Source organism: Hoplias malabaricus, chromosome 10, assembly GCF_029633855.1.
Source record: "Hoplias malabaricus isolate fHopMal1 chromosome 10, fHopMal1.hap1, whole genome shotgun sequence".
In the NCBI taxonomy this organism is placed as follows: Eukaryota; Metazoa; Chordata; class Actinopteri; order Characiformes; family Erythrinidae; genus Hoplias; species Hoplias malabaricus.
Window position 1 is genome coordinate 9,872,887 of NC_089809.1, and position 23,602 is coordinate 9,896,488.

Consider the following 23,602-nt stretch of genomic DNA (forward strand, 5'->3'; position numbering starts at 1 on the left):
GAACAGCAGCAAAAGTGGGAAAAGTGGGTGTCCAAAACCATTTTGGACGCTTAGTAGATCTAAGTTTTGTGTTTCCTTGCTGTATACAAGGTTCAAACCAATCAGAATATTTCTGGATTACAAATGAGAACACTGCTACTGCTTCACAGCCCATTCAGAGGGGATCTTCAGAGAATCAATTTTTATTTCATGCTTTACTCTGGGGCTTATACATGTTTTACACATTTGGAAGTTCTAGGTCAAATTGGTGCTGTATGCGCCAAAGAAAGTGATGTCTACAAACTTTAGGACGCAGGAAACAGACGTTACAAGCCTATCCTAGGGCAGTAGGCGGGTTCTGGCGCGGTTACTCCACATTTCTCCTCCTCCTCCTCACTTTAGCTGTTTGCCGCGAAATGTGGCAGTGTTTCCGTGAGGCACAGGAGCAACATGGCAGCTGTTTATTCTGCAGAGCAGGATTGTCTGCAGCAAGCAAACACTGAGAGTGTATGTTCGGAATTAAGAGAACCCGTGGCGCAAGAGCCGAGCCAGGACAATGAAGTTCTAAGCCCAACAAACACCGGTTTTTCGCCGGGTTTAGTTGTCGGCAGCCCCGCGCTGGAGGCCCAGGACCAAGAACATCAAGAAGAAGAAGAGGTTAACGTTACTCTAAACGCATTGGTGCCGCAAATACAGATAAAAGAAGAGGAAATGGATGACAGTGAATACATAACAGTTCACTTGAATGTGGCTGGGGACGATTCAGACGAGCAAACGGATAGAAATGAGGATTGTGCAGCCAGAGGCGAGAGCACCGATGGTGAGTAACGTAAGCTAAGCTAACACAAGCTGTGTCTCAAATGCCCACCCTGCTCCCTACATAGTGCGCTTTCAAGGGAATGAAACTTTGCCTCCTACAGCTATGTAGCGCACTAAATGTCGGAGTAATTCAGCTTATATCCGAATATATTTTTTATTTTAAACACACAGTGCACGATTTGTATTAGTCATTATTTTTTGCTTACATATTGCACTCACTAGAGAGTAAGGAGCCATTTGAGACAGCAGTGTTTACCTCTGCTTTGTAACAGAACAACTAGCGCCACAGTGTTGAATTGTTTATATATTTTTATGCGTTATACGGCTGAATTTAGCTATCACTGTTTACCTTATTTTATGAAACATTAAATTCCACGTCCAACGCCGCAGCAGTTAACGTTAGAGTTGTGGTTTAGCTCTGCTTTGACTTAAACTATATTATTAAATACGACGGCAGCAGCGACAATTTTTTTTTGTATTCTTTAGATGTTCAATATAAAACAGATAAGCAGTAATTTAAAAAATATCTGAATACATCTCAGGATTAATATTATAATAATAAACAAATTTAAAGTACTGAGAGTAGGTTACAGGTTTGTATTTTAATGAATGTTAAATTAATAACAATACACAATGTTGTTAACTAGCATCCATGCTAATGGAACGAAGACTTGAGGACAATCTGTTTTATTTTCGTATTTTTTAAATTAACAAGTAAAATTCTATATTAATTTAATGTAGTTTATTCAGGTACCGGTGTTTACTGAATTTTGAGGGACACTAAAATATTACATTTTCATCTTTTAATAAGTATGACTCACGAAAAACTGTGAAGAAGCAAGACATTTTTAATTAGCTGTTGCATTGCTTTCTAGGTAGCACTACATTTCCAGTGAAGGAGGCATTGTATTAGTTGGCAGGGGCAAAATCAATATGTTCTAATTGCCCTAGAGATTTTATATTTGTATAAATTAAGGTTATCATTAAAGTCAGTGGCACTAAAATCAATCACCGGAGCCTGAGGAGGCAGAATGTAGCACCATTTAAGGTGGAATGGAAGACTTAAGCTTCTTCTTGATATCTTGCTTTCCATTTCTGTATATTCCACATATCTTATAGTATTGTTCAGAATGTGTTATTATTATTATTATTATTATTATTATTATGGATTTCTTTTTGTGGAGTGCACTGAAAATGTCATAGTGTGTCAGCTATGACTTTTTATTTATTATTACAATATAATACAATATAAATTTTTTTTTCATTTTAAGGTTTTAAGAAAAATATTTTTTAAATACTGCTGTAGTGTCAGACATGGTGAGCTACAGGACCATATTTTTTATGCATTTAAAGCTTTCTTTGTTTTAAGCTGGTTTGTCTGAAGTTTAATCTAAAAGCTTTTGATGTAGGTCTAGTCCTAGTGCATGGATATATTTAAAAATGGGTATTTTTGTCGTTCTTTTTAAAAGAAGTTAAACTCATCCATACAAGTACCGTTTTTGAAATATCTGTCCACACACACAAAAAAAACATGCTGTTAAATGCTGTAAAAGACATGCCAAACCAGTAGGAGGAGTAATAATTTAGTCCTTAAAGTCATTTTTGAGGTCTGAAGCCGTATAAAGCCAGCACTAGTTTGGCTGGATCTGCCACGCACATAATAGCATCATATAAACTCAGGAGTAAATGTTGCTTACTCAATATATTCACCCTGGAGGTTTTTTTGTTTGTTTGTTTGTTTGTTTTTTCTTTCTTTCAGTGACCTAAACACAGTTTGTGGGTGACAGGCCAAAACTCGTAGAATACTCTGTTTAATAAGTAAGGCCTTAAATAAAAACATTGCATCAAAAGTTGTGGTTTGTCTACATTTATAAAAAACATTTATTATTTAGGGTGTCTCAAAAATATATAAACAAAGGTAAGGACACGCCCATAGAAAAGATGGTAATACAAACTGTAGGGAAAGGGAGAAACCTGTTAGGCCAAGGTTAACACCTTACTGCAGCATCTGTCTTAAATTGGATCACAGTCTTTTATATGTGTGTTTCCTTAGGAGGTTTTTTTTCCATTTGAGACACATTTGAACTAATTAATTTTAACTATTAAAATTGTGTGCCGAAAAGTAAAACTACAAACAATTTTCAGAATTATTCCCTATGTTAGGATGTTGCACTACCTTATAAAGAAATGCAGACATTGCAGGATTTTGAGGGAGTTTTTTTTTTCTTCTTCTCCCAGAATTTGTAATGTAGTCTGAAATTTTGAATTCATGTTTTGTTTTTGTTTTTTCTTTCTCCAATTCAGCGGTTACTTTGGTTTGTAATTACCAAAATGACACGTGTTTCATCTATTGTGGTTGATTTATTTATTTTTAATGCACTTGAATAAACAAGCTGTTTCCACTCTTTGTCTGTATTGTTTTTTCCTTGTTTCAGTAGCATAGGCTAACTTTAAGTCTTTTCTCTAGCGCTGATTATGTTATAGGCATTGGGTTTGGTTCTTTTTTCTTCTTCTGGCAACAGGAGTCGTCCTGACCTCCCATTTTCCCCTTTCTATTTTTAGGGGATTGGCCATTTCGCTGTGAGGATTGCAGTGAGGCATTTCAGAACAAGGAAGCTTACCTTGAGCATCGTCGGGAGCACACCCATGATGGTCCTATAGTCTGCTTGGATACAGATTCACAGTGGGATGATCTTCTGGTGTCAACAGATGGAGGTCAACAGACTTTGTGCTGTGCTCTGTGTGGCCTCACGTTTTCAAGCTCAAGAGAGTTCTTTACCCATCAACTAACACATCGTAGCAAAGAAATTAATCAGCAGTCCATTGCAGATACTGGTCAGAGCTTTGTGACTCAGAAACGTTTTGAATGTAGGGACTGTGGTGAGACATTTACTTCAGGTGCCCAATGTGTTAACCATGAACTTTCCCATGAACAGACCTCTAAGTCTGTTTTTCATAAGTTAGACCATTTAAAGCAAAGTGGTGAAACACAGAAAGAGGTCACAGGTAATGAAGTTACAGTTAAAACTGAAAATATACCTGATACAGTTTTTGAACAGACAGATGATTCTGACAAAAAGCTTTATGAGTGCGTCTGTGGAAGATCTTTTCGCACTCTGTGTGGGCTTGGGACACACCAGAGATTTTCTACCACCTGTTCGGATACTAGGCTAAAGGAGGAAACTAAGCGTTCCTTTGATTGCTGTGAATGTGGTAAGGCCTTTGTTAGTGCTTTGGCTTTGTCGTGTCATCAGCATTGGCATAAAAGACGGGAACAACTTCTTTCTAATGGGCAGAAATTTAAATGTAAGGAATGTGGCAGAGTTTTCACCTCACTTACTTTCTACAATAAACATCAGAGGTTGGCTCACACCAAAGAAATGCCAGCAAAGTCTTTCCAACAACAAGTCGTTCATCTCCAGAAAAAGGCTTTTGAATGTCCGGACTGTGGGCTTAGATTTTCTCGTTCCTCTGCTCTTCAGTCACATCAGATTTGTCATACTGAGGATTTTAATGACATTATGGAGAAGACCTCTAAATCCAGTTTGGTTGCCCAAGCACCCAAATCATACTTGCATGAGCAAAATGAAGCTGATGCTTTTGATGTGGATAACTCTCAAATTGACGTTTTGGAGAAAGATTTCACCATTGATTCACAAGATGAAGATCCTGAGTTGACACACAATGGTTTTGAAGTAATCAGCATAACAGCATCTGATGACTCTGGAAGTGAAAGTGACTCATATCAAGGTCAAGATCCTGATCTTGAATTGGTTTGTGAATCAGACCAAGAGGAAGATTTTAGTTTTAATATTAGCAAAGTAGCTGAGACAGTCTCTCCTCCACCTATAAATCCAGAGATGAATGTCAAAATTGTACAGATTGACTACGAAGATTTGGGAAAGCGAGAGTTAGTAAACACTACAGAGGACATGGAAACTCCTCCTCCTCGGGAGAGCAAGAAGTATGATTGTCCAGATTGTGATAGAACATTTGGTAAGGCTGTGGCCTTGCGCTGTCACATGTTGTGGCATAAGGGAGGAATGGGTAGAAAATCTGTTTTCCGAAGAAACGCTGGTGTGTCTCCCATCAGAAGAATTAAGTGTGAGATTTGCGGCCATGAAAGTTTCTCCAAGGCTGCTCATTACTTTCATTTGGGAAAACACGAAGACAGGAAACCTTACAAGTCTATCATGTATCAGCTTGCAAATTTGCAGAAGAATAGCTTTAAATGTGAAACATGTGGAATGCAATTTTCTCGGCTCTCTGCTCTGCACTCCCATCAGCAGCATCACAAATCTACAAAGAAACCTTATGCTTGCTTGCAGTGTAAGAAAAGCTATGCAACTCCCAGTGGTCTTTATGCCCATCAAAGGGTTTGCCGTGGTAAGGATGGACAAGAAGAAAAGGCAGGTCATTTTAATCCAACTAAGACGCTTCTGGGTCCTAAAGTTCATCATTGTAAAAAATGTGGGAAAGGGTTTTGGTCTGTAGGAGCCTTGATTCATCACAAACAGTATCAGTGTGCAGATGCTGGCATTGGCAGTTTGGAATCTTCTGCTCAAACCGACAAAAGACGTGTAAAACGCAAGAGACGAGGGCGCAAGAGAGGCATTGTAAATCGCAAGACCAGTGACGAGTCAAAAGAAGAATATAAATGCGAAGTTTGTGGAAAGTCTTACCGCATGCTTGCCTGCTTTCTAAAACATCAGCTTATTCATGATGCTAACAGTACCCCACCCCCTGTAAAATCATTTGACTATCAGCTTGAACAATTAAAAAAGAATTCATATGGTTGTCCAGAATGTGGGAAAACATTCTCTCGTGCTATGGCACTTCAGTTCCATATGAAATATCATGGCTACGAAACTGGTTTTCCAGCAGAAAGGGCACAATTGTCCTCAAATTTTGGTGGTCCTCAGTGCCAAACTTGCCATGTGTTTTTTGATTCTGAGTCTGCATTACAAATGCATCAAAAACACTGCAAGGAGCATCAGGTGGAGGGGCAACAAGAGAAGGTAAGAAAGCAGAATGTACTTCGGGAAGATGGCACTTTTCAAAAACAGTTAAGTGCACATGAGAAGCACATGGAGCCAAAGAAGTTACTCAGAATACGTCCAGTTGATTTGAAACATACCTGTGATGACTGTGGCAGAGGTTTCTCTTTTGTAGGTGCACTTAAAATTCATAAGAGAATTTACTGCAAAAGCAACCTTTTCAAGTCAAATTCCAAACTGCCAATTACTTCCCAAGCAAAATTTAAAAAGTATTCAGCAAAATTTCCCTTCATGTGTCCAGAATGTGGGAGGAGATTTTCGACAAATGCAGCCCTTGGTATGCACAAGAAATGGCATAAAGACAGAAGACGACAAAGGGCCAGACGTTCCTCAAGCAACAATAAAATATCAAGGATTAGTAAAGGTGATAAAAATTTTGCATGTAATGTATGTGGAAAATGTTTTTTCTATTTGTGTGTTCTTCGTCAGCATCAGAAATACCACACACCAGCAGAGGCCCAGCCTGAGACTGGGCATCAATTTATAACCACTGATTCTGCAAAGAGCAGTTTATCTTTCAGAGATGTTAAGGAGTCTTTTTCCAGTGAAGCCCATCACCATGCTAGTTCCTCAGACGTTGATGATGATGATGCCAAGAAACTGGAGCTGCCCACCCTTCTTGGTGTACAATTGTCAGAGGAACCCATCAAACCTATCAGTCCATCAGAACATAGTTCTACCGTCTCATTCAAAATGATCAAAACCAAAGAAGACAAGCCGAAGATGAAATATCAGTGCTCTCACTGCCAAAAGACATTTGTTAATATAAGAGGTGTTCGTGCACACAAATGGCAGAAGCACAGAAGGGTTCGAGGACGTCCGCCTGGAAGTGCTTATAGTGGCACAAAACCATTGTCTTGCTCAGGATGTGCAAAACGCTACAGCTCTCACGGAGCACTCTATAATCATGAAAGGACTTGTAGTGCATTTACTGATGAGAAAAAACAAGTTAGACCCATAAAAACACAGCTAGTTGAAGGGCTGTCATTACTACCTCGTCCTATAGAGTCCGCTGCAAAATGTCTCTATAAATGTCATAAATGTGGCAAGGCTTTCCCCAGTGAGGCTCAACTTCACACACATAAGGAGGCCGCAAGGACCCGACCTCACTCTTGTGCACTCTGCTGCCGTGGATACTGGACTGAAAGTCAGCTTCAGCAGCATCTTGCTTGGCATGACGAAGTACGTAGACGTCTCCCAACTGAACTCCGCTACAGGCTTAATGCATCTTCAGTGTCTGGGCCTGTAACTAAACTGCAAGCTTCTGCATGTTCCATTGGTGCAAACTACGAGCCCCAGACTAAGATATCCCCAGCTGCTAATATGCAATCATACAATCATCACACATCATCTACAAATGCACTTGAGCAGCACCAGGTTGTCTATGCAGATGAAGGGCCTTATAATTGCACCCTTTGCCCACAGACTTTTGGTGAGATTAGAGATCTGATTGATCATCATCAAGAGTGTTTAGGTGATAAAGAGCGAAGAGTTAGTAGTCTACCTGCTGCTTCACAAAATGATGATGATGGCCTCACTTGTATTGAGTGTGGAATTTCTTTTGACCAGGAAAATGACTTGCATCAGCATTATATTGAACATGCACGTGGAGTGTTTTGAATGCTTCTCATCAGTTTTCCTGACGTAGTTGGCTTATGTTGGATTTACAGGTTTCTTATGTCAGCACTCAGTTCAAGAAAACATTATCATCTCTAAGCTATGTGCTATGGGTGCTGTGCTTGCAGCAATGCTGGCCTACCTTTTGAATGTTCTACAAAAGGTCACTTTGCCAAGTGAAAAGGAATGAAGAGTAGTTGTAATGTAAATGAGTGTAAAATAAACTATGAATTTTTGAGATCCATTGATGTCTTGCAAATGTTCAAATGTGATGGCTGCTTATTTAAGTTAATTACCAGTAACTGATTCTCTGACCAGTTGAATGATTAAGTCTGCTATGCCGAAATATTTTTAAAGCGATATTTCTTACAATTTAACTTTGTTTCCGTTACAATTAATGTGTAGTTTGAACACTAAATGTGGACCACTTTCTCAGACATGGATTCCAATATTGTACTAAATTATTGAGCTGATGATGGATTAACCTTTATTCTGGTTGTAGTCATAATCTGGATCAGGGAACCCCATTAAATGATATACTTGTGTGTCTTGGTTCATTTTGTTCATGCATACCTTTAAATCAGAAATCATGATGGCCTCAAGTAAGCTACATACTGTTATTACCATTATGGATGTTTAGGTTGTTCCTGAATCTTTCTTTCCCTGTTTGTCATCGCTGTCATAATATAATCGTTGGAATGTACATTTTCTAGACAAAAAGGCAACTTTAACATGGTGATGATCTGTGTCAAGATTTATTCCAAACATTCTTGTAAAATTTAATGTTTGATTTTTTTTTTTTTTTCTCTTTTGCAGTGCTAATCATGTTTAAAAATAAAATTTCAGTAATTTTAAGTATAGGCCTACTTGCTGTGGTGATTAGGACTAGTTTAGATCTTTTTCTTTTATTACAAATACATGGTTAGTTTACAGTCTTTTTTTGTCATGAGGTGACCTGATGATTAGCTAATCAAATGAATGGGAAACGTGCCATTACATTTTGAGGATATGAATTTCAATGTCCTTTTGAGTTTATTTTTTTAATACCAGTGTTTTGCATTAAAACAACCGATGCGGGTCTTAACAGTGCGAGTGCAAATGCTCAGTTCATTTAGAAAAATAATTTTTGTGCTTAAAAAGAACAGTAATACAGTGCTTGATATGAAGAGTAATATTGTCTGGAAAGATTTCTCAACTGGATTCATCTTAATTCTACATTATCTACAGCTAATGCCTTACATTGGTTTGGGTTTACCAAGCAAAATGTAAGATGTAAACTAACTGCAGAGCGTTTACATTTGTGCTGCTAGCTGTTATCAACCGAATCAGTTTGTAATTCTATATTCAGATATAATAAGTACAGAATTCCTAATACTTCTTTCCACTTAGCTTGCTCAGTATGCATATTAAATTATCTAATTTTGCAGATTTAATTGTTCTCCATCCCAGGACCTGCCCTATCAGTTTTGTGATGGCCCAGTACATACCATTACTCAATGGAAAATATTTTACTACTGTTAAAGTTGTTATTATTATTATTAATAAAAAGTGTTGTGTTTGTGTAATTCTCATTTGACTTGTGTATGCACCTAGAGAATTGTGGATATTTGATGTGACCTGTCTTTTCAGTTCCTAAATTCATATTCTTTTATGTTTACTTGAAAGTGATTAGATGTGAATAATTAAAACGTCTTGTGAGGGTTTTTATGACTTTGACGTCATCAATCAGATTTTTTTTTCTTTTGAAACAACTGATTATGGAAAAAAAAACATGGTGTTTATTTACTCCTACTTAAAAAAGGGTTGTTGTAATATGTACTATGACTAAGATGCATTAAATAATTATATGATAACATGAGAAAATAAATGAGTATGTTAATCGCTGTCTGTTCAGTGCAGTAAGTGTAACCATATAAAATGTATATGAAAATCTACTGAATGATTTGAAACACAATCACAAGAGGAGTAGTCATTAAGGTCAAGACTAGAGTTTTTTTCTAATCCCAGTCTCAGACCCTATGATCTACACTTTTGTGTTTTAATTTTACTGAATATCTGATCTGGACAAGGAATTTCTTGTTAGTGAGTTGATTTAGAAGTGCTAGATCAGGCCCAACAGGTATGATGTAACAAGACTGAGATTGGGAACCCCTGGTCTCAGAGCTCATTTAGAGATATATGTTACATATTTGATGAGGGTTTTTTTTTTTTTTTTATAAATTTGAGCATTGTGAACCTCAAAGAATCTTCCTCTTTTCCCCAGTGAAACTGTGCAGCATGAGATGCCAAGACTGTGGACAACAGTTCACTCACTGGGACACTTTCAAGATGCATCTACACAAGCATGTGGAGGACAAGGTGGAACTTGAAATACAACGTGAGAAAAGACAGATGATGTCTGTTGACAGTGAGCACAGTGGTTCAGAATTGGCAAAGAAAATGAGGACAGATAAAGAAAAGGAAGCAAAAGTAAACCACTTAAACTGTCAGATTAAATCCTGCAAAATGTTCATGGAGCATCCAAGGATTGCCAAGCTGTCAGAAGGAAGGAAGCTCATGTACCCCTGTCCCAAGGGGGCATATTCTTGCTCTGAGGTTTTCAGAAATTACCAGAAGCCTGATGATACTCAAAGAGAACCTGCAAAGTTCTGTTGCAAGGAATGTGGAAAATGTTTTGCTCGCTCCGTCGGCCTGGCTGTTCATATGAGATGTCACAAACGCACCAATCTACATTGTGAACAATGCAACAAATCCTTCCATGTTCCCCACACATTCATGGCTCACCAGCAAATACACAAGCAAATGTCAATTTGGTGTCACAAGTGGGCCCAAGGGTGCAAGAGCAGGGAAATATTAGATAAGTACTTGCATGGCCACAACCGGAAAGAATACAGATGCCCCATATGTTTCAAGTCCTTCCAGGTCCTATCTGAATTGTATTGCCACTTTCACTTTCACACAGGTGGGAAGATTTATACATGTAGCCTCTGCTACAAGAATTTTATTGAGCTGGGCGAACTACTAACACATCGAAAGGAGCACATAGATGTTTTGAAAAATACTAGAGCAGTCCCCTTACGGAGGAAGAATGATGAATTTGTGAGGGGCTCGGATGTATTGAGTGAAAGTGTAGATAGAACTGAGTATCCAAAAGAAAATGTAAAACGTGATCATTGTTGTTCCAGTAGTCATTCTTCTGATTCATCTACCAGCACAGACAGATCAGACTCACCTGAGATTTCATCTTCACCCATATCATCAGCTGCATCAATTTTATCATCATCATCATCTGGGTCATCGGCTTCATCTGTTTCTTCATCATCAATGGCATCAGCTTCAACCACTTCTTTGTCTGATTCATCTCCTTCACCCAGTTCTTCATGTTCTGAATCATCTGCTGGAGAGTATGAAGAGGAGCCACTAGACATAGAAGTTTTTGGACCAGAGCTGGAAGACCTCCAAGAATCAGCTTCTATGGCAGAATGGGAGTGTTTCGATTGTAGTGCTTGTTTTACAAAAGAACTTGAGCTTCACATGCATTACATGAAACATGCAAGTGGAGAGATATGATCTTTCCTTTAGTTAGACCGTCTTTGATTTGTCCAATCCCAGCATTGCCAGAAATGGAGGGAAACCTAATTAAACATTTATCTAGTTCTAATTATTTAGTCTCTGCTTTCTATGTGTGTAATTAGTTTAAATATTGTCTGCTGCAATCAGACAATTATTGTAAAGCAGCCTTGAACAGACAGCAAATAAAGGCTGGGAGGTGGTTAAATACAAGTGACCTTTTGTTGCTATGCATCATTTTAAGCTTCCAGTGAATGCATCAATCCATCTGGCTTTAAGGTTAAATTATAATGAACACGTTTACCTGCATTTAGATATGCAATAATATTGATGTGATTGAATAATTTTGACCTTAACGAATGTTACCTTAGCTGGTGTTGAAATAACAAAGAAATAAGATTTTGTATCATTCAGGTGTATTGGTGTTAAAAAGTGAAAAACCTCAAAACAGGAACAGGTGAGTTTATATATATATATATATATATATATATATACACACACACACACACACACTGATCAACATGACCACCTTGTTTCAGCATGTGGTCCTGTCCTTTGAAGAAAAGGGTGAAAGGGGATGTACAACGTATACAGAGCAATAGATGTGTTTCAGTCTGTAATTGTAGACCTACTAAGTTCTCCCGTGGTTAGTGGACACTGGGTGTAGAAACGAGGTAGTAATAATGTTATGGTTAATCTGAGTATATAGACGCAAACCCACAAAACCTCATTTTGGAAAACAGGAAAAAGGAAATATAAACAATACAGTCATGTGCCATTCATTTAAACCCTATAATTATTTGAAAATAGCACAATGACATTATTTCCTATGTTGAAACTGGGAAATGGTATTGTTTAACAAAAAAAAATATTTGAAATTAATTCCAGCAACACATTCTAGAATCTTGGGGAACAATGCTGTGTAACACTACAAACATACATACATAAATAAATTAGGTTAATTGGCAATAGGTGAGTGATATTGTTGGGTTTAAAAAGAGCATTCTAGAAAGACCAAGCCTTTCAGGAGTAAATATGATGAGGGGGTCACCACTCTGGAAAACTGTGTGGGCTTGCTGAATTTCCTAATTCAAGGAGATTAGTTCACAAAAATATTTAAGAACTTGGGGAGTTTATTATGTAAGGCATATAGTAAAACTGCAGTGCCAGCATCAATTACAATTGACTTGCAAAAATAATCATATGTTGACATTAAATTTTTGAAAATGAGAAAAGGGCATGTCCCCATTCTTTACTAAAATGGCTGTTTTTGTCTGCACTAATATTTCAAACTGTATTAGAATAAAATAATTTATATAACAGCTTGATGAAGATAGCTGAACAGTCTGGTCAATTGTATGTGAAAAAATTTGCAAGGATTCACTTGGCACGCGTTTCAGTGTAATTGCCATGTGATTACTGTGGTGAAGCTGTAAACTGGGGATGTGTGCTACAATTAATTCCTTTTCTGCAAGGTACATATTGTACTGAAATGTTCTAATCATGAATTTTGTTCCATTATGGAGCTTTTCTGTGCTGTTTTAGTGGATTCCTTCCATCAAAAATGTACCTAGGCCTGAAATAAATATTAATCATATAGCATTTATTAATATTAATATTATTTCATTCAAGTGAATGGTTCCTGTGAAGCAGACCTTTACTGTATCTGGTAGGAGAAATATATGTAATAATATTATTGGAACTTAGAATGTATTACACAAAGAAAGTGTATGATTTGTATCTTTATTGCTTTTAATATTGCCTCATGGTAAAGGCTTAACACTCCATAAATATTATCCATCAGCTATATAACAGTTACTCTGTGATCTGTAAATGCTGATTAGCCTAGATTTAAACCATAGAGTTTTGGACAGTAATTTACGCAATAGCACAGTTTGTGGAATACGTCTCGCTCAGGAAAGGAAAAAACCAGGGTCAGTACACACAGACTCACCTTTGGACTGGCCTTCACGCCATGGATCATAGATCTATCATGGAAAATTTCAAAGCTGTCATACAACGTGTTAAATTTCCACCTTAAATACTTTGAACACAGTTTCACTACAACACTATAAAAATATATTTATAAAATATTATCATAAAAATGAAGTAATTTTATGTTTATATATTTTAACACCAGTTTTACAAACAATTTCATCTCCCACATTTCCATTAAATAATTTTTTTATTCTTATAAATGATTAATTTCTCAAGAGGATATATACAATATGAGTACTTTTTTTAACACAAGCTATTTGAATAAGAGGGGGAAAAAACTATGAGCTGTGTTTCTAGAAAAGTTTATTTTTGTAAGATTCAATCTGATTTCTGATTTGTCCTGAACATTTATTTAATGATAAAAACAGTACGAACGCTTGTTATAAGTGCACAGTTTACAAGCCAGCATCCATGATGGTATGGGTGTGCAGTGGTGCACATGACACCGGTGACTTGCACATATGTGAAGTCTTCGATGTGAAGACCATTCCAGTTTGTATATATGGATTACAACACAGCTGCTTAGTCAAGAATCCACATGCTGAACCAGTCCAAAACTGTCACCCACTGACAACATATGCTGCATTTTGAATAGACCAAGATAGCAGACACATTTTGGCCTAAGCTGGGCCATTTTTGGCACTTACAGTATAGTTACGACAATAGCAAATGCTATGGGTAGGACACTGTCATGAGCCGGGCTTGACTTACAGCATATGTTGTTTGGGCCAAATGTTGATTTTGTTCCAGATATGGTCCACAACACACCTCACATCTGGCCCATATAGGGTGGACCTCTGACTGAGCTGAAGTAGCCAGATTCACCCTGAGTTAAAACTGCCATTTAAGGCTAAATATGGGTCATAATACAACAGCAGCTGTGGGCCATATTTGGTAAAAAAATAAATAACAGAGACCCCAACCTTCTGAGCAGCTGAAATCCCATAAAGAGCAAGAATGAGCAAACATTTTACCTTCAAAACCACAGCAGCTTATCTCCACAGTTTTCAAACATTGTCTCAGTCCTGTATGCCAGGTATTCTCTCCCTCTTTATCTGCTCATGGCAAAGAAAAGGCATCTAGACTTTTTTAGACAATGGAGGGAACTCCAAACATTGAAAAGCATGAACCAAGATAAGGATATTGCAATATTCCTGCTCCATAAGTGGGTAATTCATTCATTCATTATCTGTAACCACTTATCCAGTTCATGGTCACGGTGGGTCCAGAGCCTACCTGGAATCATTGGGTGCAAGGCAGGAATACACCCTGGAGGGGGCGGCAGTACTTCACAGGGCAACACACACACTCACACATTCACACCTATGAGTCTCCAATCCATCTAGCAATGTGTGTTTTTGGACTGTGGGAGGAAACCGGAGGAAACCCACACAGACACGGGGACAATACATCAACTCCTCACAGACAGTCACCCAGAGCGGACTCGAACCCACAACCTCCAGGCCCCTGGAGCTGTGTGACTGCGACACTACCTGCTGCGCCACTGTGCCACCATTATTATTATTTATCTTTTTTGCTGATTCAAACAGTGCATTAAAAAACTTACAGACAAGTTCATCTTTGGCCACATACAAACAACAATAGAATGTTACACTGTTTTTGGACTGTGTGAAGAAACCAGAGTACCCATGCGGATACCGGTAGAACACACTCCTCACAGACAGTCACCTGGAGCAGGACTTGAACCCACAACCACAGGACACTGGAGCTGTGTTACAGCGATAATACCTGCAGCACCACCATGCCACCTTAAAAAAAACAGTCACACCTGGGCTCTGTTCAGCACCGCTCCCTGTGGGGGAGATGGAGCACAGAGTGTATTCTTTTACATGTTTACAAATAGCTTTGTTTAGGCTCAATCACATGAATGATCTAAATAACAGGATAGTATACAACCAGATATACTGTCTTATGAAAATCCTATGTAATTATTCATTTACACATTTTTTGTACACTATGTCTGTTCACAAGCATAAAAAAAGCTTAATATTTGTAATGAGTAAGCTATGTTTAGTTTGTGTGTGTGTGTTACCTTGAATAAGCTATTTTTGCCAGGTTAGCCTGATAAAAAGCGTTTGAAGGGGGCAAATTTTCCCAAATGAACTCCCAGAACCTGTGGTTATATATATGCTTCCTCATAGTTCATTCTCCTCCCTCAGTAACAATGAGGTCCACAGTAACTGTTTTGCTGCTTCTGGCTGTATGTGAGTATAATTTCTGTTTTTGTGTAACATATATTTCAATATCCACACATTCTCCTGATATTTTGTCATTTTATAGTAACTGTTGTTTAGTATTAAAAATGACGATTGAGTTTCGCCGTTAATAACATTTGTGTTTAGCAGAAAAAAATAATTAGTAGTTTTCCTGCCCAGCAGCTGATTTCCGTTTTACACACATTTACTGATAGAAATTCTTTACGTAATGACATATCTTTCAGTTTTCCAGACCACTGTCACGTAAGTTTTGGTCTGTCCATGATGTCCCCATAATCATTTTATTCGGATTCTGCTTTCATTGGATGTGTTAGATGAATATGTATTTTTCTCACCTAAAATGAACTAAAACGTTTAAACATTTAAAACACATGTATATGAATTAAATTGCATGTTATAGGAATTTAAGTCTTCCAGTAAAGTGAGAGCATTTTCCCTCCTACTTTGACAGTAGGGGAACTCCACTGTATTATTATTATTATTATTATTATTATTAGATGTTGGTATTTCCACATTGTGGTTTAATATGAACTGTTTCATTGCAGAGAAACTAACTGTTGCAAATACTGTTGCTTTTAGGACCCACTGGCAATTTTTTAATGCAAAAGACCGTTTTATTTACTAAAACCACCAGTGAACCTAAATGTATATTTATATGTAATTTTATGTGTAATGTAGTTGACAGTGATTAAATATTATTATATCATTTAGATTTTGATAATACCTTATATTAAAAATATCATATGAAATGTCAGATGTGTAACAATTGCTTATAACATTAAAGACGTAAGAGATTTTTTTCCCATCTCTACCACTGTAAACAATCACTCCTGTTTCTTTCACATGGAGCCTTTTACACCAAATAACTATGAATGACTTTCTTTACTTTCTAATTATTTAAACATACAGAGATTTTGAAAAATTCCTGGTAAGGCTCCAAAATATCCTGAAATGGTTTTACTGTATCCTTAGGTAATTGTTGCTTTCTCTTTTAATTAATTAGATTCACCAAAAAACCTATGTTTACGGAATGAGTGGATTTTACATAATACGTAGATTTTTAAACCTAAATATTGGATTTGTCCTTTATTTTGAACTGTTTTTTACACGTCACTAATAAAATATTGCTCTGTCTGACTACCTATTAGCTTTATACATAGGTAACATTGGGCATCATTGACATTTACAGTGTGTTGTGCTAACTATTTTTGAAACGTGTTAAACAGCATACAGCAGATCTGATGATGATAAGATAATCGGGGGTTATGAGTGTCCACCTCACTCCCAGCCCTGGCAGATTTATCTGACCTATGATGATGGACAACGCTGGTGCGGTGCATCCTTAATCAACGAGAAATGGGCAGTGTCTGCTGCTCATTGTTACATCCCGTGAGTATATAACTTTGTTTAAATTGAGGTGAATGATATGATGAAGGAACTGGGATTATGGGGTTCTACACGTGGGTTTAGATGTCCAAAGATGTTTATAGGAGCATTATGAAAACACACTTCATATTTCTTGGAGGTAGTTTTCTTGCTATTCTTGCATATTCCTTGCTAGTCATCACCATCTCAAATTGGTAGCAGTGTGATATTGCTAGCTAGATCTAGCTAGAGTGTAGAATTGGCAGTGACTAAAAATTGAGGGCAAAACTGTATAAAGAAAAAAAATTAAATCTAAAATATTCATAAAGCAGAAGATTGGACTGGTAACGTCCAATTAACGTCTGATACACATACAGCATGTAGAGACACTGTAAGAACAGAAGATTACGTAATAACTTTGATTTTTATAATAGATTTTTATCTACCATTACATGATTAATATCAATCATACAATCAATGTAATACCAAACCTACATAATGCAGCTTTAAAAGTTTATTTGCTTTTCTGTGAATGTCATGTCAATTCAAGCTCTTGTATAAATCTCAGGGAAAAAGGCAGCTGGTGGTAAATATTAATCGTTAATCTAGTTCACTTCTCGAAGGCCTAACTAAGGGGGGGGCTGGCTTGGCAGTATCTACCTAGATTTACACCGCTATTAGTTGTTTTTACTTTTCATTTCAATCAATGTGCAATCAATCATCACAGCTGTATCTAATCTTCTGTTCAAAAATAATCCAATATCTTGTGTTTTAAAAACATCCATTTGATTTTAAGCCCCTCTAGGCTTGCCCTCCACCTGGGAGAGCACCACGTGTTCATAGAGGAGGGCACAGAGCAGAGGATCTGGGCAGAGAAAGTCATCCCTCACCCTGACTACAATAAAGAAACATTTGACAATGACATCATGCTAATCAAACTCAGCCAGCCTGCTGTTTTAAATGCGTTTGTGCAACCAATCCCCCTGGCCACCACATGTGCAAAGGAAGGGGATCAGTGCTTGGTGTCTGGATGGGGGGATCAAAGCATTAATGATGGTGAGGAACTAGTGTAATCCTAGTTTTAAATATACTTTTAAAATGATAGTCCAAGTAATTACCAACAGACTTATTTATAAAGAGACTAAATATTTAACTGAGCAAAAATGATCAGCCATTATAATTTTTAAATTCTATTCCTAGTGAATATTATGTACAGGTTAATACTTTTTTTATTCATTTATTCAATGTCTGTAACTGCTTATCCAATCATTGGGTGAAAGGCAGGAACACACCCTGGAGGAGGCACCAGTCCTTCGCACTGCGACACACACACACACAAACACACATTCACTCTTATCCACTTACCAACATGTGTTTTTTGACTGTGTGAAAAAAACGGAGCACCCGGAGAAAACCCATGCAGACAAGGGGAGAACGCACCAAACTCCTCACAATCACACAGAGCAGCACTTGAACCTACAACCACCAGGTACCTGGAGCTGTGTGGCTGTGACACTATTACCAGTATCAACCATATGTTTGGACGTGCCCACTCAGGCAGGGTTTCCTTTGTTTTGGGCTATTTTCCAAATATTGTGAATGTACAGTACCAATCAAAAGTTTGGGCATATTCTCATTTAATGTTTTTCTTTTCATTCATTCAATGTCTGTAACCGCTTATCCAGTTCAGAGTCGTGGTGGGGCCACAGCCTACCCGGAATCACAGGGCACAAGGCAGGAACACACCATGAAGGGGGTGCCAGTCCTTTACATGGTGATATACACTCACACATTCACAAACTCCTATGGACACTTTTGAGTCACCAATCCACCTTCCAACGTGTGTTTTTTGGACCGTGGGAGAAAACGGGAACACCCGGAAGAAACCCACGCTGACACAGGGAGAACAAACCAAACTCCTCACAGACAGTCACCCGGAGCGGGACTCGAACCCACCATCTCCAGGTCCCTGGAGCTGTGTGTCTGCAACACTAGCTAATGCACATTGTAAATGAATATGAAAGACATTAAAATATGAAGAAACACATATGGAGTAAACAAAAATGTTAAACAAACCAGAATATGTTTTAAACTTTAGATTCTTCAAAGTAACAACCTTTTGCATTAATGAAAGTTTTGAACACTCTTGGCCTTCTCTCAATCAGCTTCATGAGGTTGACACCTAGAATGGTTTTCAGTGAACAGCTGTGGCCTTGTCAAGAGTCAATTTGTAGAACTGCTCGCCTTCTTAATTTGTTTGACAACATAACTTGGGTTGTGCAGAGATAGGGCTGGTACACAGTTCTATACAGTGAATTGCCCTATTCTACAAAAGACTAATGAGAAGATGTGTCCAAACTTTTGACTGGTACTGTATGTTTTTACATTAAATACATCCATCCATCCATTATCTGTAACTGCTTATCCAATTTAGGGTCGCGGGGGGTCCAGAGCCTACCTGGAATCATTGGGCGCAAGGTGGGAATACACCCTGGAGGGGACGCCAGTCCTTCACAGGGCAACACAGACACACACACATTCACTCACACATTCATACCTACGGACACTTTTGAGTCGCCAATCCACCTGCAGCGTGTGTTTTTGGACTGTGGGAGGAAACCGGAGCACCCGGAGGAAACCCACGCGGACACGGGGAGAACACACATTAAATACATGCTTATTTCAAATCTGCATTTTCCAGTTCCATCCATTCATTCCATCCATCCATTATCCACCGCTTATCCGGGTCCGGGTCGTGGGGGAAGCAGTTGGAGCAAAGAAACCCAGACCTCCCTCTCCCCAGCCACCGTCTCCAGCTCCTCCGGGGGTATACCGAGGTGTTCCCAGGCCAGTCGAGACATGTAGTCTCTCCAGCATGTTCTTGGTCCCAGGGCCTCCTCCCTGTTAGACATGCCCGGAACACCTCACCAGGAAGGCGTCCAGGAGGCATCCGAACCAGATGCCCGAACCACCTCAACTGGCTCCTCTCAGCGGCTCCACTCTGAGTCACTCCCAGATGTCCGAGCTCCTAACCCTGTCTCTAAGGGAGAGTCCAGACACCCTGCGGAGAAAACTCATTTCAGCCGCTTGTACCGGCGATCTCGTTCTTTCGGTCACTACCAAAAGCCCATGACCATAGGTGAAGGTTGGGACGTAAATTGAACGGTAAATCGAGAGCTTTGCTTTTCTGCTCAGCTCTCTCTTCACCACAATGGACTGGTACAGAGCCCGCATTACTGCTGACGCTGCACCGATCCGCCTGTCAATCTCCTGCTCTATCTTCCCCTCACTCGTGAACAAGACCCCGAGGTATTTTTTTAAAATTTAAACTCCTCCACTTGAGGCAGGATCTCACTTCCAACCTGGAGAGAGCACTCCACCCTTTTCCGACCGAGTACTATGATCCTCATCCCTACTGCTTCACACTCGGCTGCAAACTGTACCAGCAAGAGCTGGAGGTAATGATGAAGCCAACAAGACCACATCATCCGCAAAAAGCAGACATGGAATCCTGAGACCACCAAATCGGACACCTTCCGCCACATGGCTACGCCGAGAAATTCTGTCCATAAAAATTCTGAACAGAATCGGTGACAACGGGGAGCTCTGACAGAGTCAGAAACCAGTCGGACTTACTGCCAGCCATACGAACCAGACTCCTGCTCTGTTTATACAGGGACTGGATGGCTCGTAGCAAAGATCCCCGTACACCATACTCCCCAAGCACCCCCCACAGAATACCCCGAGGGACACGGTCGAATGCCTTCTCCAGATCCACAAAACACATGTAGACTGCTTGAGCAAACTCCCATGCACCCTCCAGGATCCTAGCGAGGGTAAATAGCTGGTCCTGTGTTCTGCCAGATGTGGGAGTTGAAGATCTTTCTGACAGGTTCCTCTGCCAAAAGTTCCCAGCAAACCCTCAGCACATGTTTAGGCCTGCCAGGTCTGTCTGGCATCCTCCCCCACCATCTGATCCAACTCACCACAAGGTGGTGATCAGTTGACAGTTCAGCACCTCTTTTCGCCCGAGTGTCCAGAACATATGGGCGCAGGTCCGATGATACGACTATAAAGATGATCATCAGAATGCGGCCTAGGGTATCCTGATGGCAGCTGTACTTGTGGACACCCTTATGCTCGAACATGGTGTTCGTAATGGACAAACTGTGATGGGCACAGAAATCCAATAACTGAACACCACTCGGGTTCAGCGGGGCTGTTCCTCCCAATCACGCCCCTCCAGGTCTCACTGTCATTACCCACGTGAGCGTTCCCATGAGTGAAAGTCTGGCCACCAGGCGCTTGCCAAGGAGCCCCTCCTCCAGGCCTGGCTCCAGGGTGAGGCCCAGGTAACCCTACTCCGGGCAAGGGAAGCTGTGTCCCTGTTCTTAATCTCTTCATCCTTGTCTTTATGGATCACTCTTTGTCTGGCTCATCGCCTAGGACCAATTTGCCTTGGGAGACCCTACCAGGGGCTATTGCCCAAGACAACATAGCTCCTAGGTTCACGCAGGCACACAAAGGTGATCCGGGGAGGGGATTTTCCAGTTCCAAAACGTGCAATATATGTATGCTCATACCAAGATGCTGTCTAGAAAGCAAAGTTTAAATATCTCACAACTTTAATGATGCCACTTACAAAATACACCACTATACTGTGACAAACCTTGGCATTTAACATTTTAGTAATAATATTCTGGTTTGTCATTTTCATATTTGCCTTGCAGAACCCCACATACATTCTTACTATAAACACTCAGAAATTTGATGTGTCAGACCTTAGCACACATTTACATTGTTCCTGAGTCCATTTGATATTATCTTGAGCCCAGAAAGTGTAATGTATTTTCTGGCTGTTGTGTTGTGTATTTGTAGATGCATATTTGTGATATTATTAAATGAAATATATTATAGCACCCTGTTATTATTTATTAACTATGACATTTTTCATAAAGCTGGACACCTAGGATGTGTTCTAAGGACAGATAAATTCAACTAACTAATATTGAACTTTAGAGGTGTGGACTAACTTGAACAAAATGTTCATTATTGCCAGAAATTAAATAAACTTTGGTCTCTGACTTTTCATCCTACTGGATAGGTTTTAAGGTAAGTTGTGATGATCTAGGCATACAGTTTTGCATGATGCAAGTTGATGACAGCTGATCTTATCTTATCTAATATTTACCAGTGAACTACGCCTCTGTGCTGCAGTGCCTAGATGTTCCAGTGCTCCCACGCTCCACATGTGAGGCTTCTATTCCGCAGAATATCACAGAAAACATGTTCTGTGCTGGATTTTTCGAGGGAGGCAAAGATTCATGCCAGGTAAAATAACAGTTAAGAATTGCCCTTTGGCATAAAGCAAGTAATACTGCTGCCCTCCATTAAGGGGACTTGCATTTAGATTCCAGCTTTAAGGCTGGAATGCCATGGTATAACAGTAAAAGTCTTTTTGCAAGACTCCTTCAACTGTACATGTCTACCCTTATAATATGAATAGATTTGCATTTCATTCTGGAAGTTATTTAACAAAAAACGAGTACAGGGCATCCTCCTACATTTGTTTGACATTAAGTAGGCAAACAACATTGCAAAACTTTTCTCTGGTAATTTTTGTATATGCCCCGATATCAGTTTCACAAGGGTTATAATGTTAGTATCCTTAGAACTGTGTTCAAACAGCATTCTACATCCTGTTTTATTCTCATATTTTCATTTTCCCAGGGTGATTCGGGTGGCCCTATTGTGTGCAATGGGAAGCTGCAAGGGGTTGTGTCCTGGGGCATTATGTGTGCAATGCCAGACCTTCCTGGTGTTTATGTTGAAGTCTGCCGCTATGGTGACTGGATCAAGGACATCATGGCTAATAATTAAAATAAAGAAATTCACTTCGCACATGTTGTATTTGCTTTAATATGTGTTAATGTGTAACGTAGGTATCTTTGGAGAGACAATTTTTCCCAGTACTGAATTAAGCACTATAATCTGACTATTACTGCATGCAAAATTTAGCAGTATAAAGATGAATTTACCGAAGTACACCTGTACATTTAATTTAGTTTATATAGAGGGGTTGTACATTAACTTATGTACCTGTATTTGAGTAAATATCACAAGTTAGTGTACAGTTATATGTACTTAGCCACAATATTTAAGGACAATTCTAATACATTTGACTAACTGTAAAAACAATCAAAACAATTTCAGTATTTCTTTATGCTAGACAGAAGTAGGAATATAAAAAAGTCTACTTTGGGTTGTTTTTCAATACTTAAGTCTGGACTGTAAATTAACTGTAAATTCTCCATGTTGTCTGATCCTTGACATGTTTTTTTTACTTGCTCCTGTCTTTCTCTTTGAGTAAGATGGACTGTGAAAATATTGTCAAGTACAGCTGAGTGCAGCATCTCTTTCTGAAGTCTTTGGAGATCTTTTTCCTGTCATCATTGAATATGAACAACACGTTCAATCTGAATAAAAGAGCTTTTTTCCATGCACCCAGACTGGCTCCCAAGGATAAATTAGGGATATTCAGTACACTAAACACATGTAAGTTAAATAGTCAAACATATAACATTATATCTATTTTAAATAGACCATCCATTATATGTGTATTATTTTACAATGTACACTATATCTGGAATGATATTACATTATTATTCAGCTATGTTAACCACTGTAAACCACACCAAACTCATCTGGAACCACATCCAAATATTTTTTATACATGTATTTTTTATGAAGTTTCCAATTTTTCTTTTCATATACAGCTATAACCTGTGCAACATAAGCAGTCCAGAATTATTTGAGGTTATCTAATTAAATATTGAATTATGTTATGAAGTGTGCTGTTTATTTAATAATTGTGTCTTCAATTACTTGATCTCAGTTCTGTGTTTGATACCACTGATCATAAAATTCTTATAGATAGACTTGTAAACTGGGTTGGACTTT

At 38.8% G+C, this 23,602-nt stretch overlaps 2 protein-coding genes across 2 annotated transcripts; both read left to right on the forward strand.

Moving 5' to 3' along the window:
* The first annotated feature begins 395 nt into the window (after positions 1 to 395).
* si:ch211-261d7.6 (zinc finger protein 850) lies at positions 396 to 9,337 on the forward strand. The gene is made up of 2 exons (XM_066682892.1): positions 396 to 799; positions 3,361 to 9,337. The coding sequence occupies exons 1-2, from the start codon at positions 430 to 432 to the stop codon at positions 7,473 to 7,475; spliced, it is 4,485 nt and encodes a 1,494-aa protein (XP_066538989.1). The 5' UTR covers positions 396 to 429; the 3' UTR covers positions 7,476 to 9,337.
* A 5,835-nt stretch (positions 9,338 to 15,172) lies between these two features.
* On the forward strand, positions 15,173 to 23,439 carry LOC136708227 (anionic trypsin-2-like). The gene is made up of 5 exons (XM_066682612.1): positions 15,173 to 15,265; positions 16,504 to 16,666; positions 17,439 to 17,698; positions 21,837 to 21,973; positions 22,373 to 23,439. Exons 1-5 carry the CDS (start codon positions 15,226 to 15,228, stop codon positions 22,520 to 22,522), a joined length of 750 nt encoding a protein of 249 aa, XP_066538709.1. The 5' UTR covers positions 15,173 to 15,225; the 3' UTR covers positions 22,523 to 23,439.
* The last annotated feature ends 163 nt before the right edge of the window (positions 23,440 to 23,602 follow it).

Excerpts from the sequence above, each read along its gene's own strand:
- si:ch211-261d7.6 (XM_066682892.1), top strand. The coding sequence starts at position 430 with ATGGCAGCTGTTTATTCTGCAGAGCAGGATTGTCTGCAGCAAGCAAAC. Across the intron at positions 800-3,360 it reads CAGAGGCGAGAGCACCGATG|GGGATTGGCCATTTCGCTGT; the intron begins GTGAGTAACGTA and ends TTCTATTTTTAG.
- LOC136708227 (XM_066682612.1), top strand. The coding sequence starts at position 15,226 with ATGAGGTCCACAGTAACTGTTTTGCTGCTTCTGGCTGTAT. Across the intron at positions 17,699-21,836 it reads GGATCAAAGCATTAATGATG|TGAACTACGCCTCTGTGCTG; the intron begins GTGAGGAACTAG and ends AATATTTACCAG. Across the intron at positions 21,974-22,372 it reads GAGGCAAAGATTCATGCCAG|GGTGATTCGGGTGGCCCTAT; the intron begins GTAAAATAACAG and ends TCATTTTCCCAG.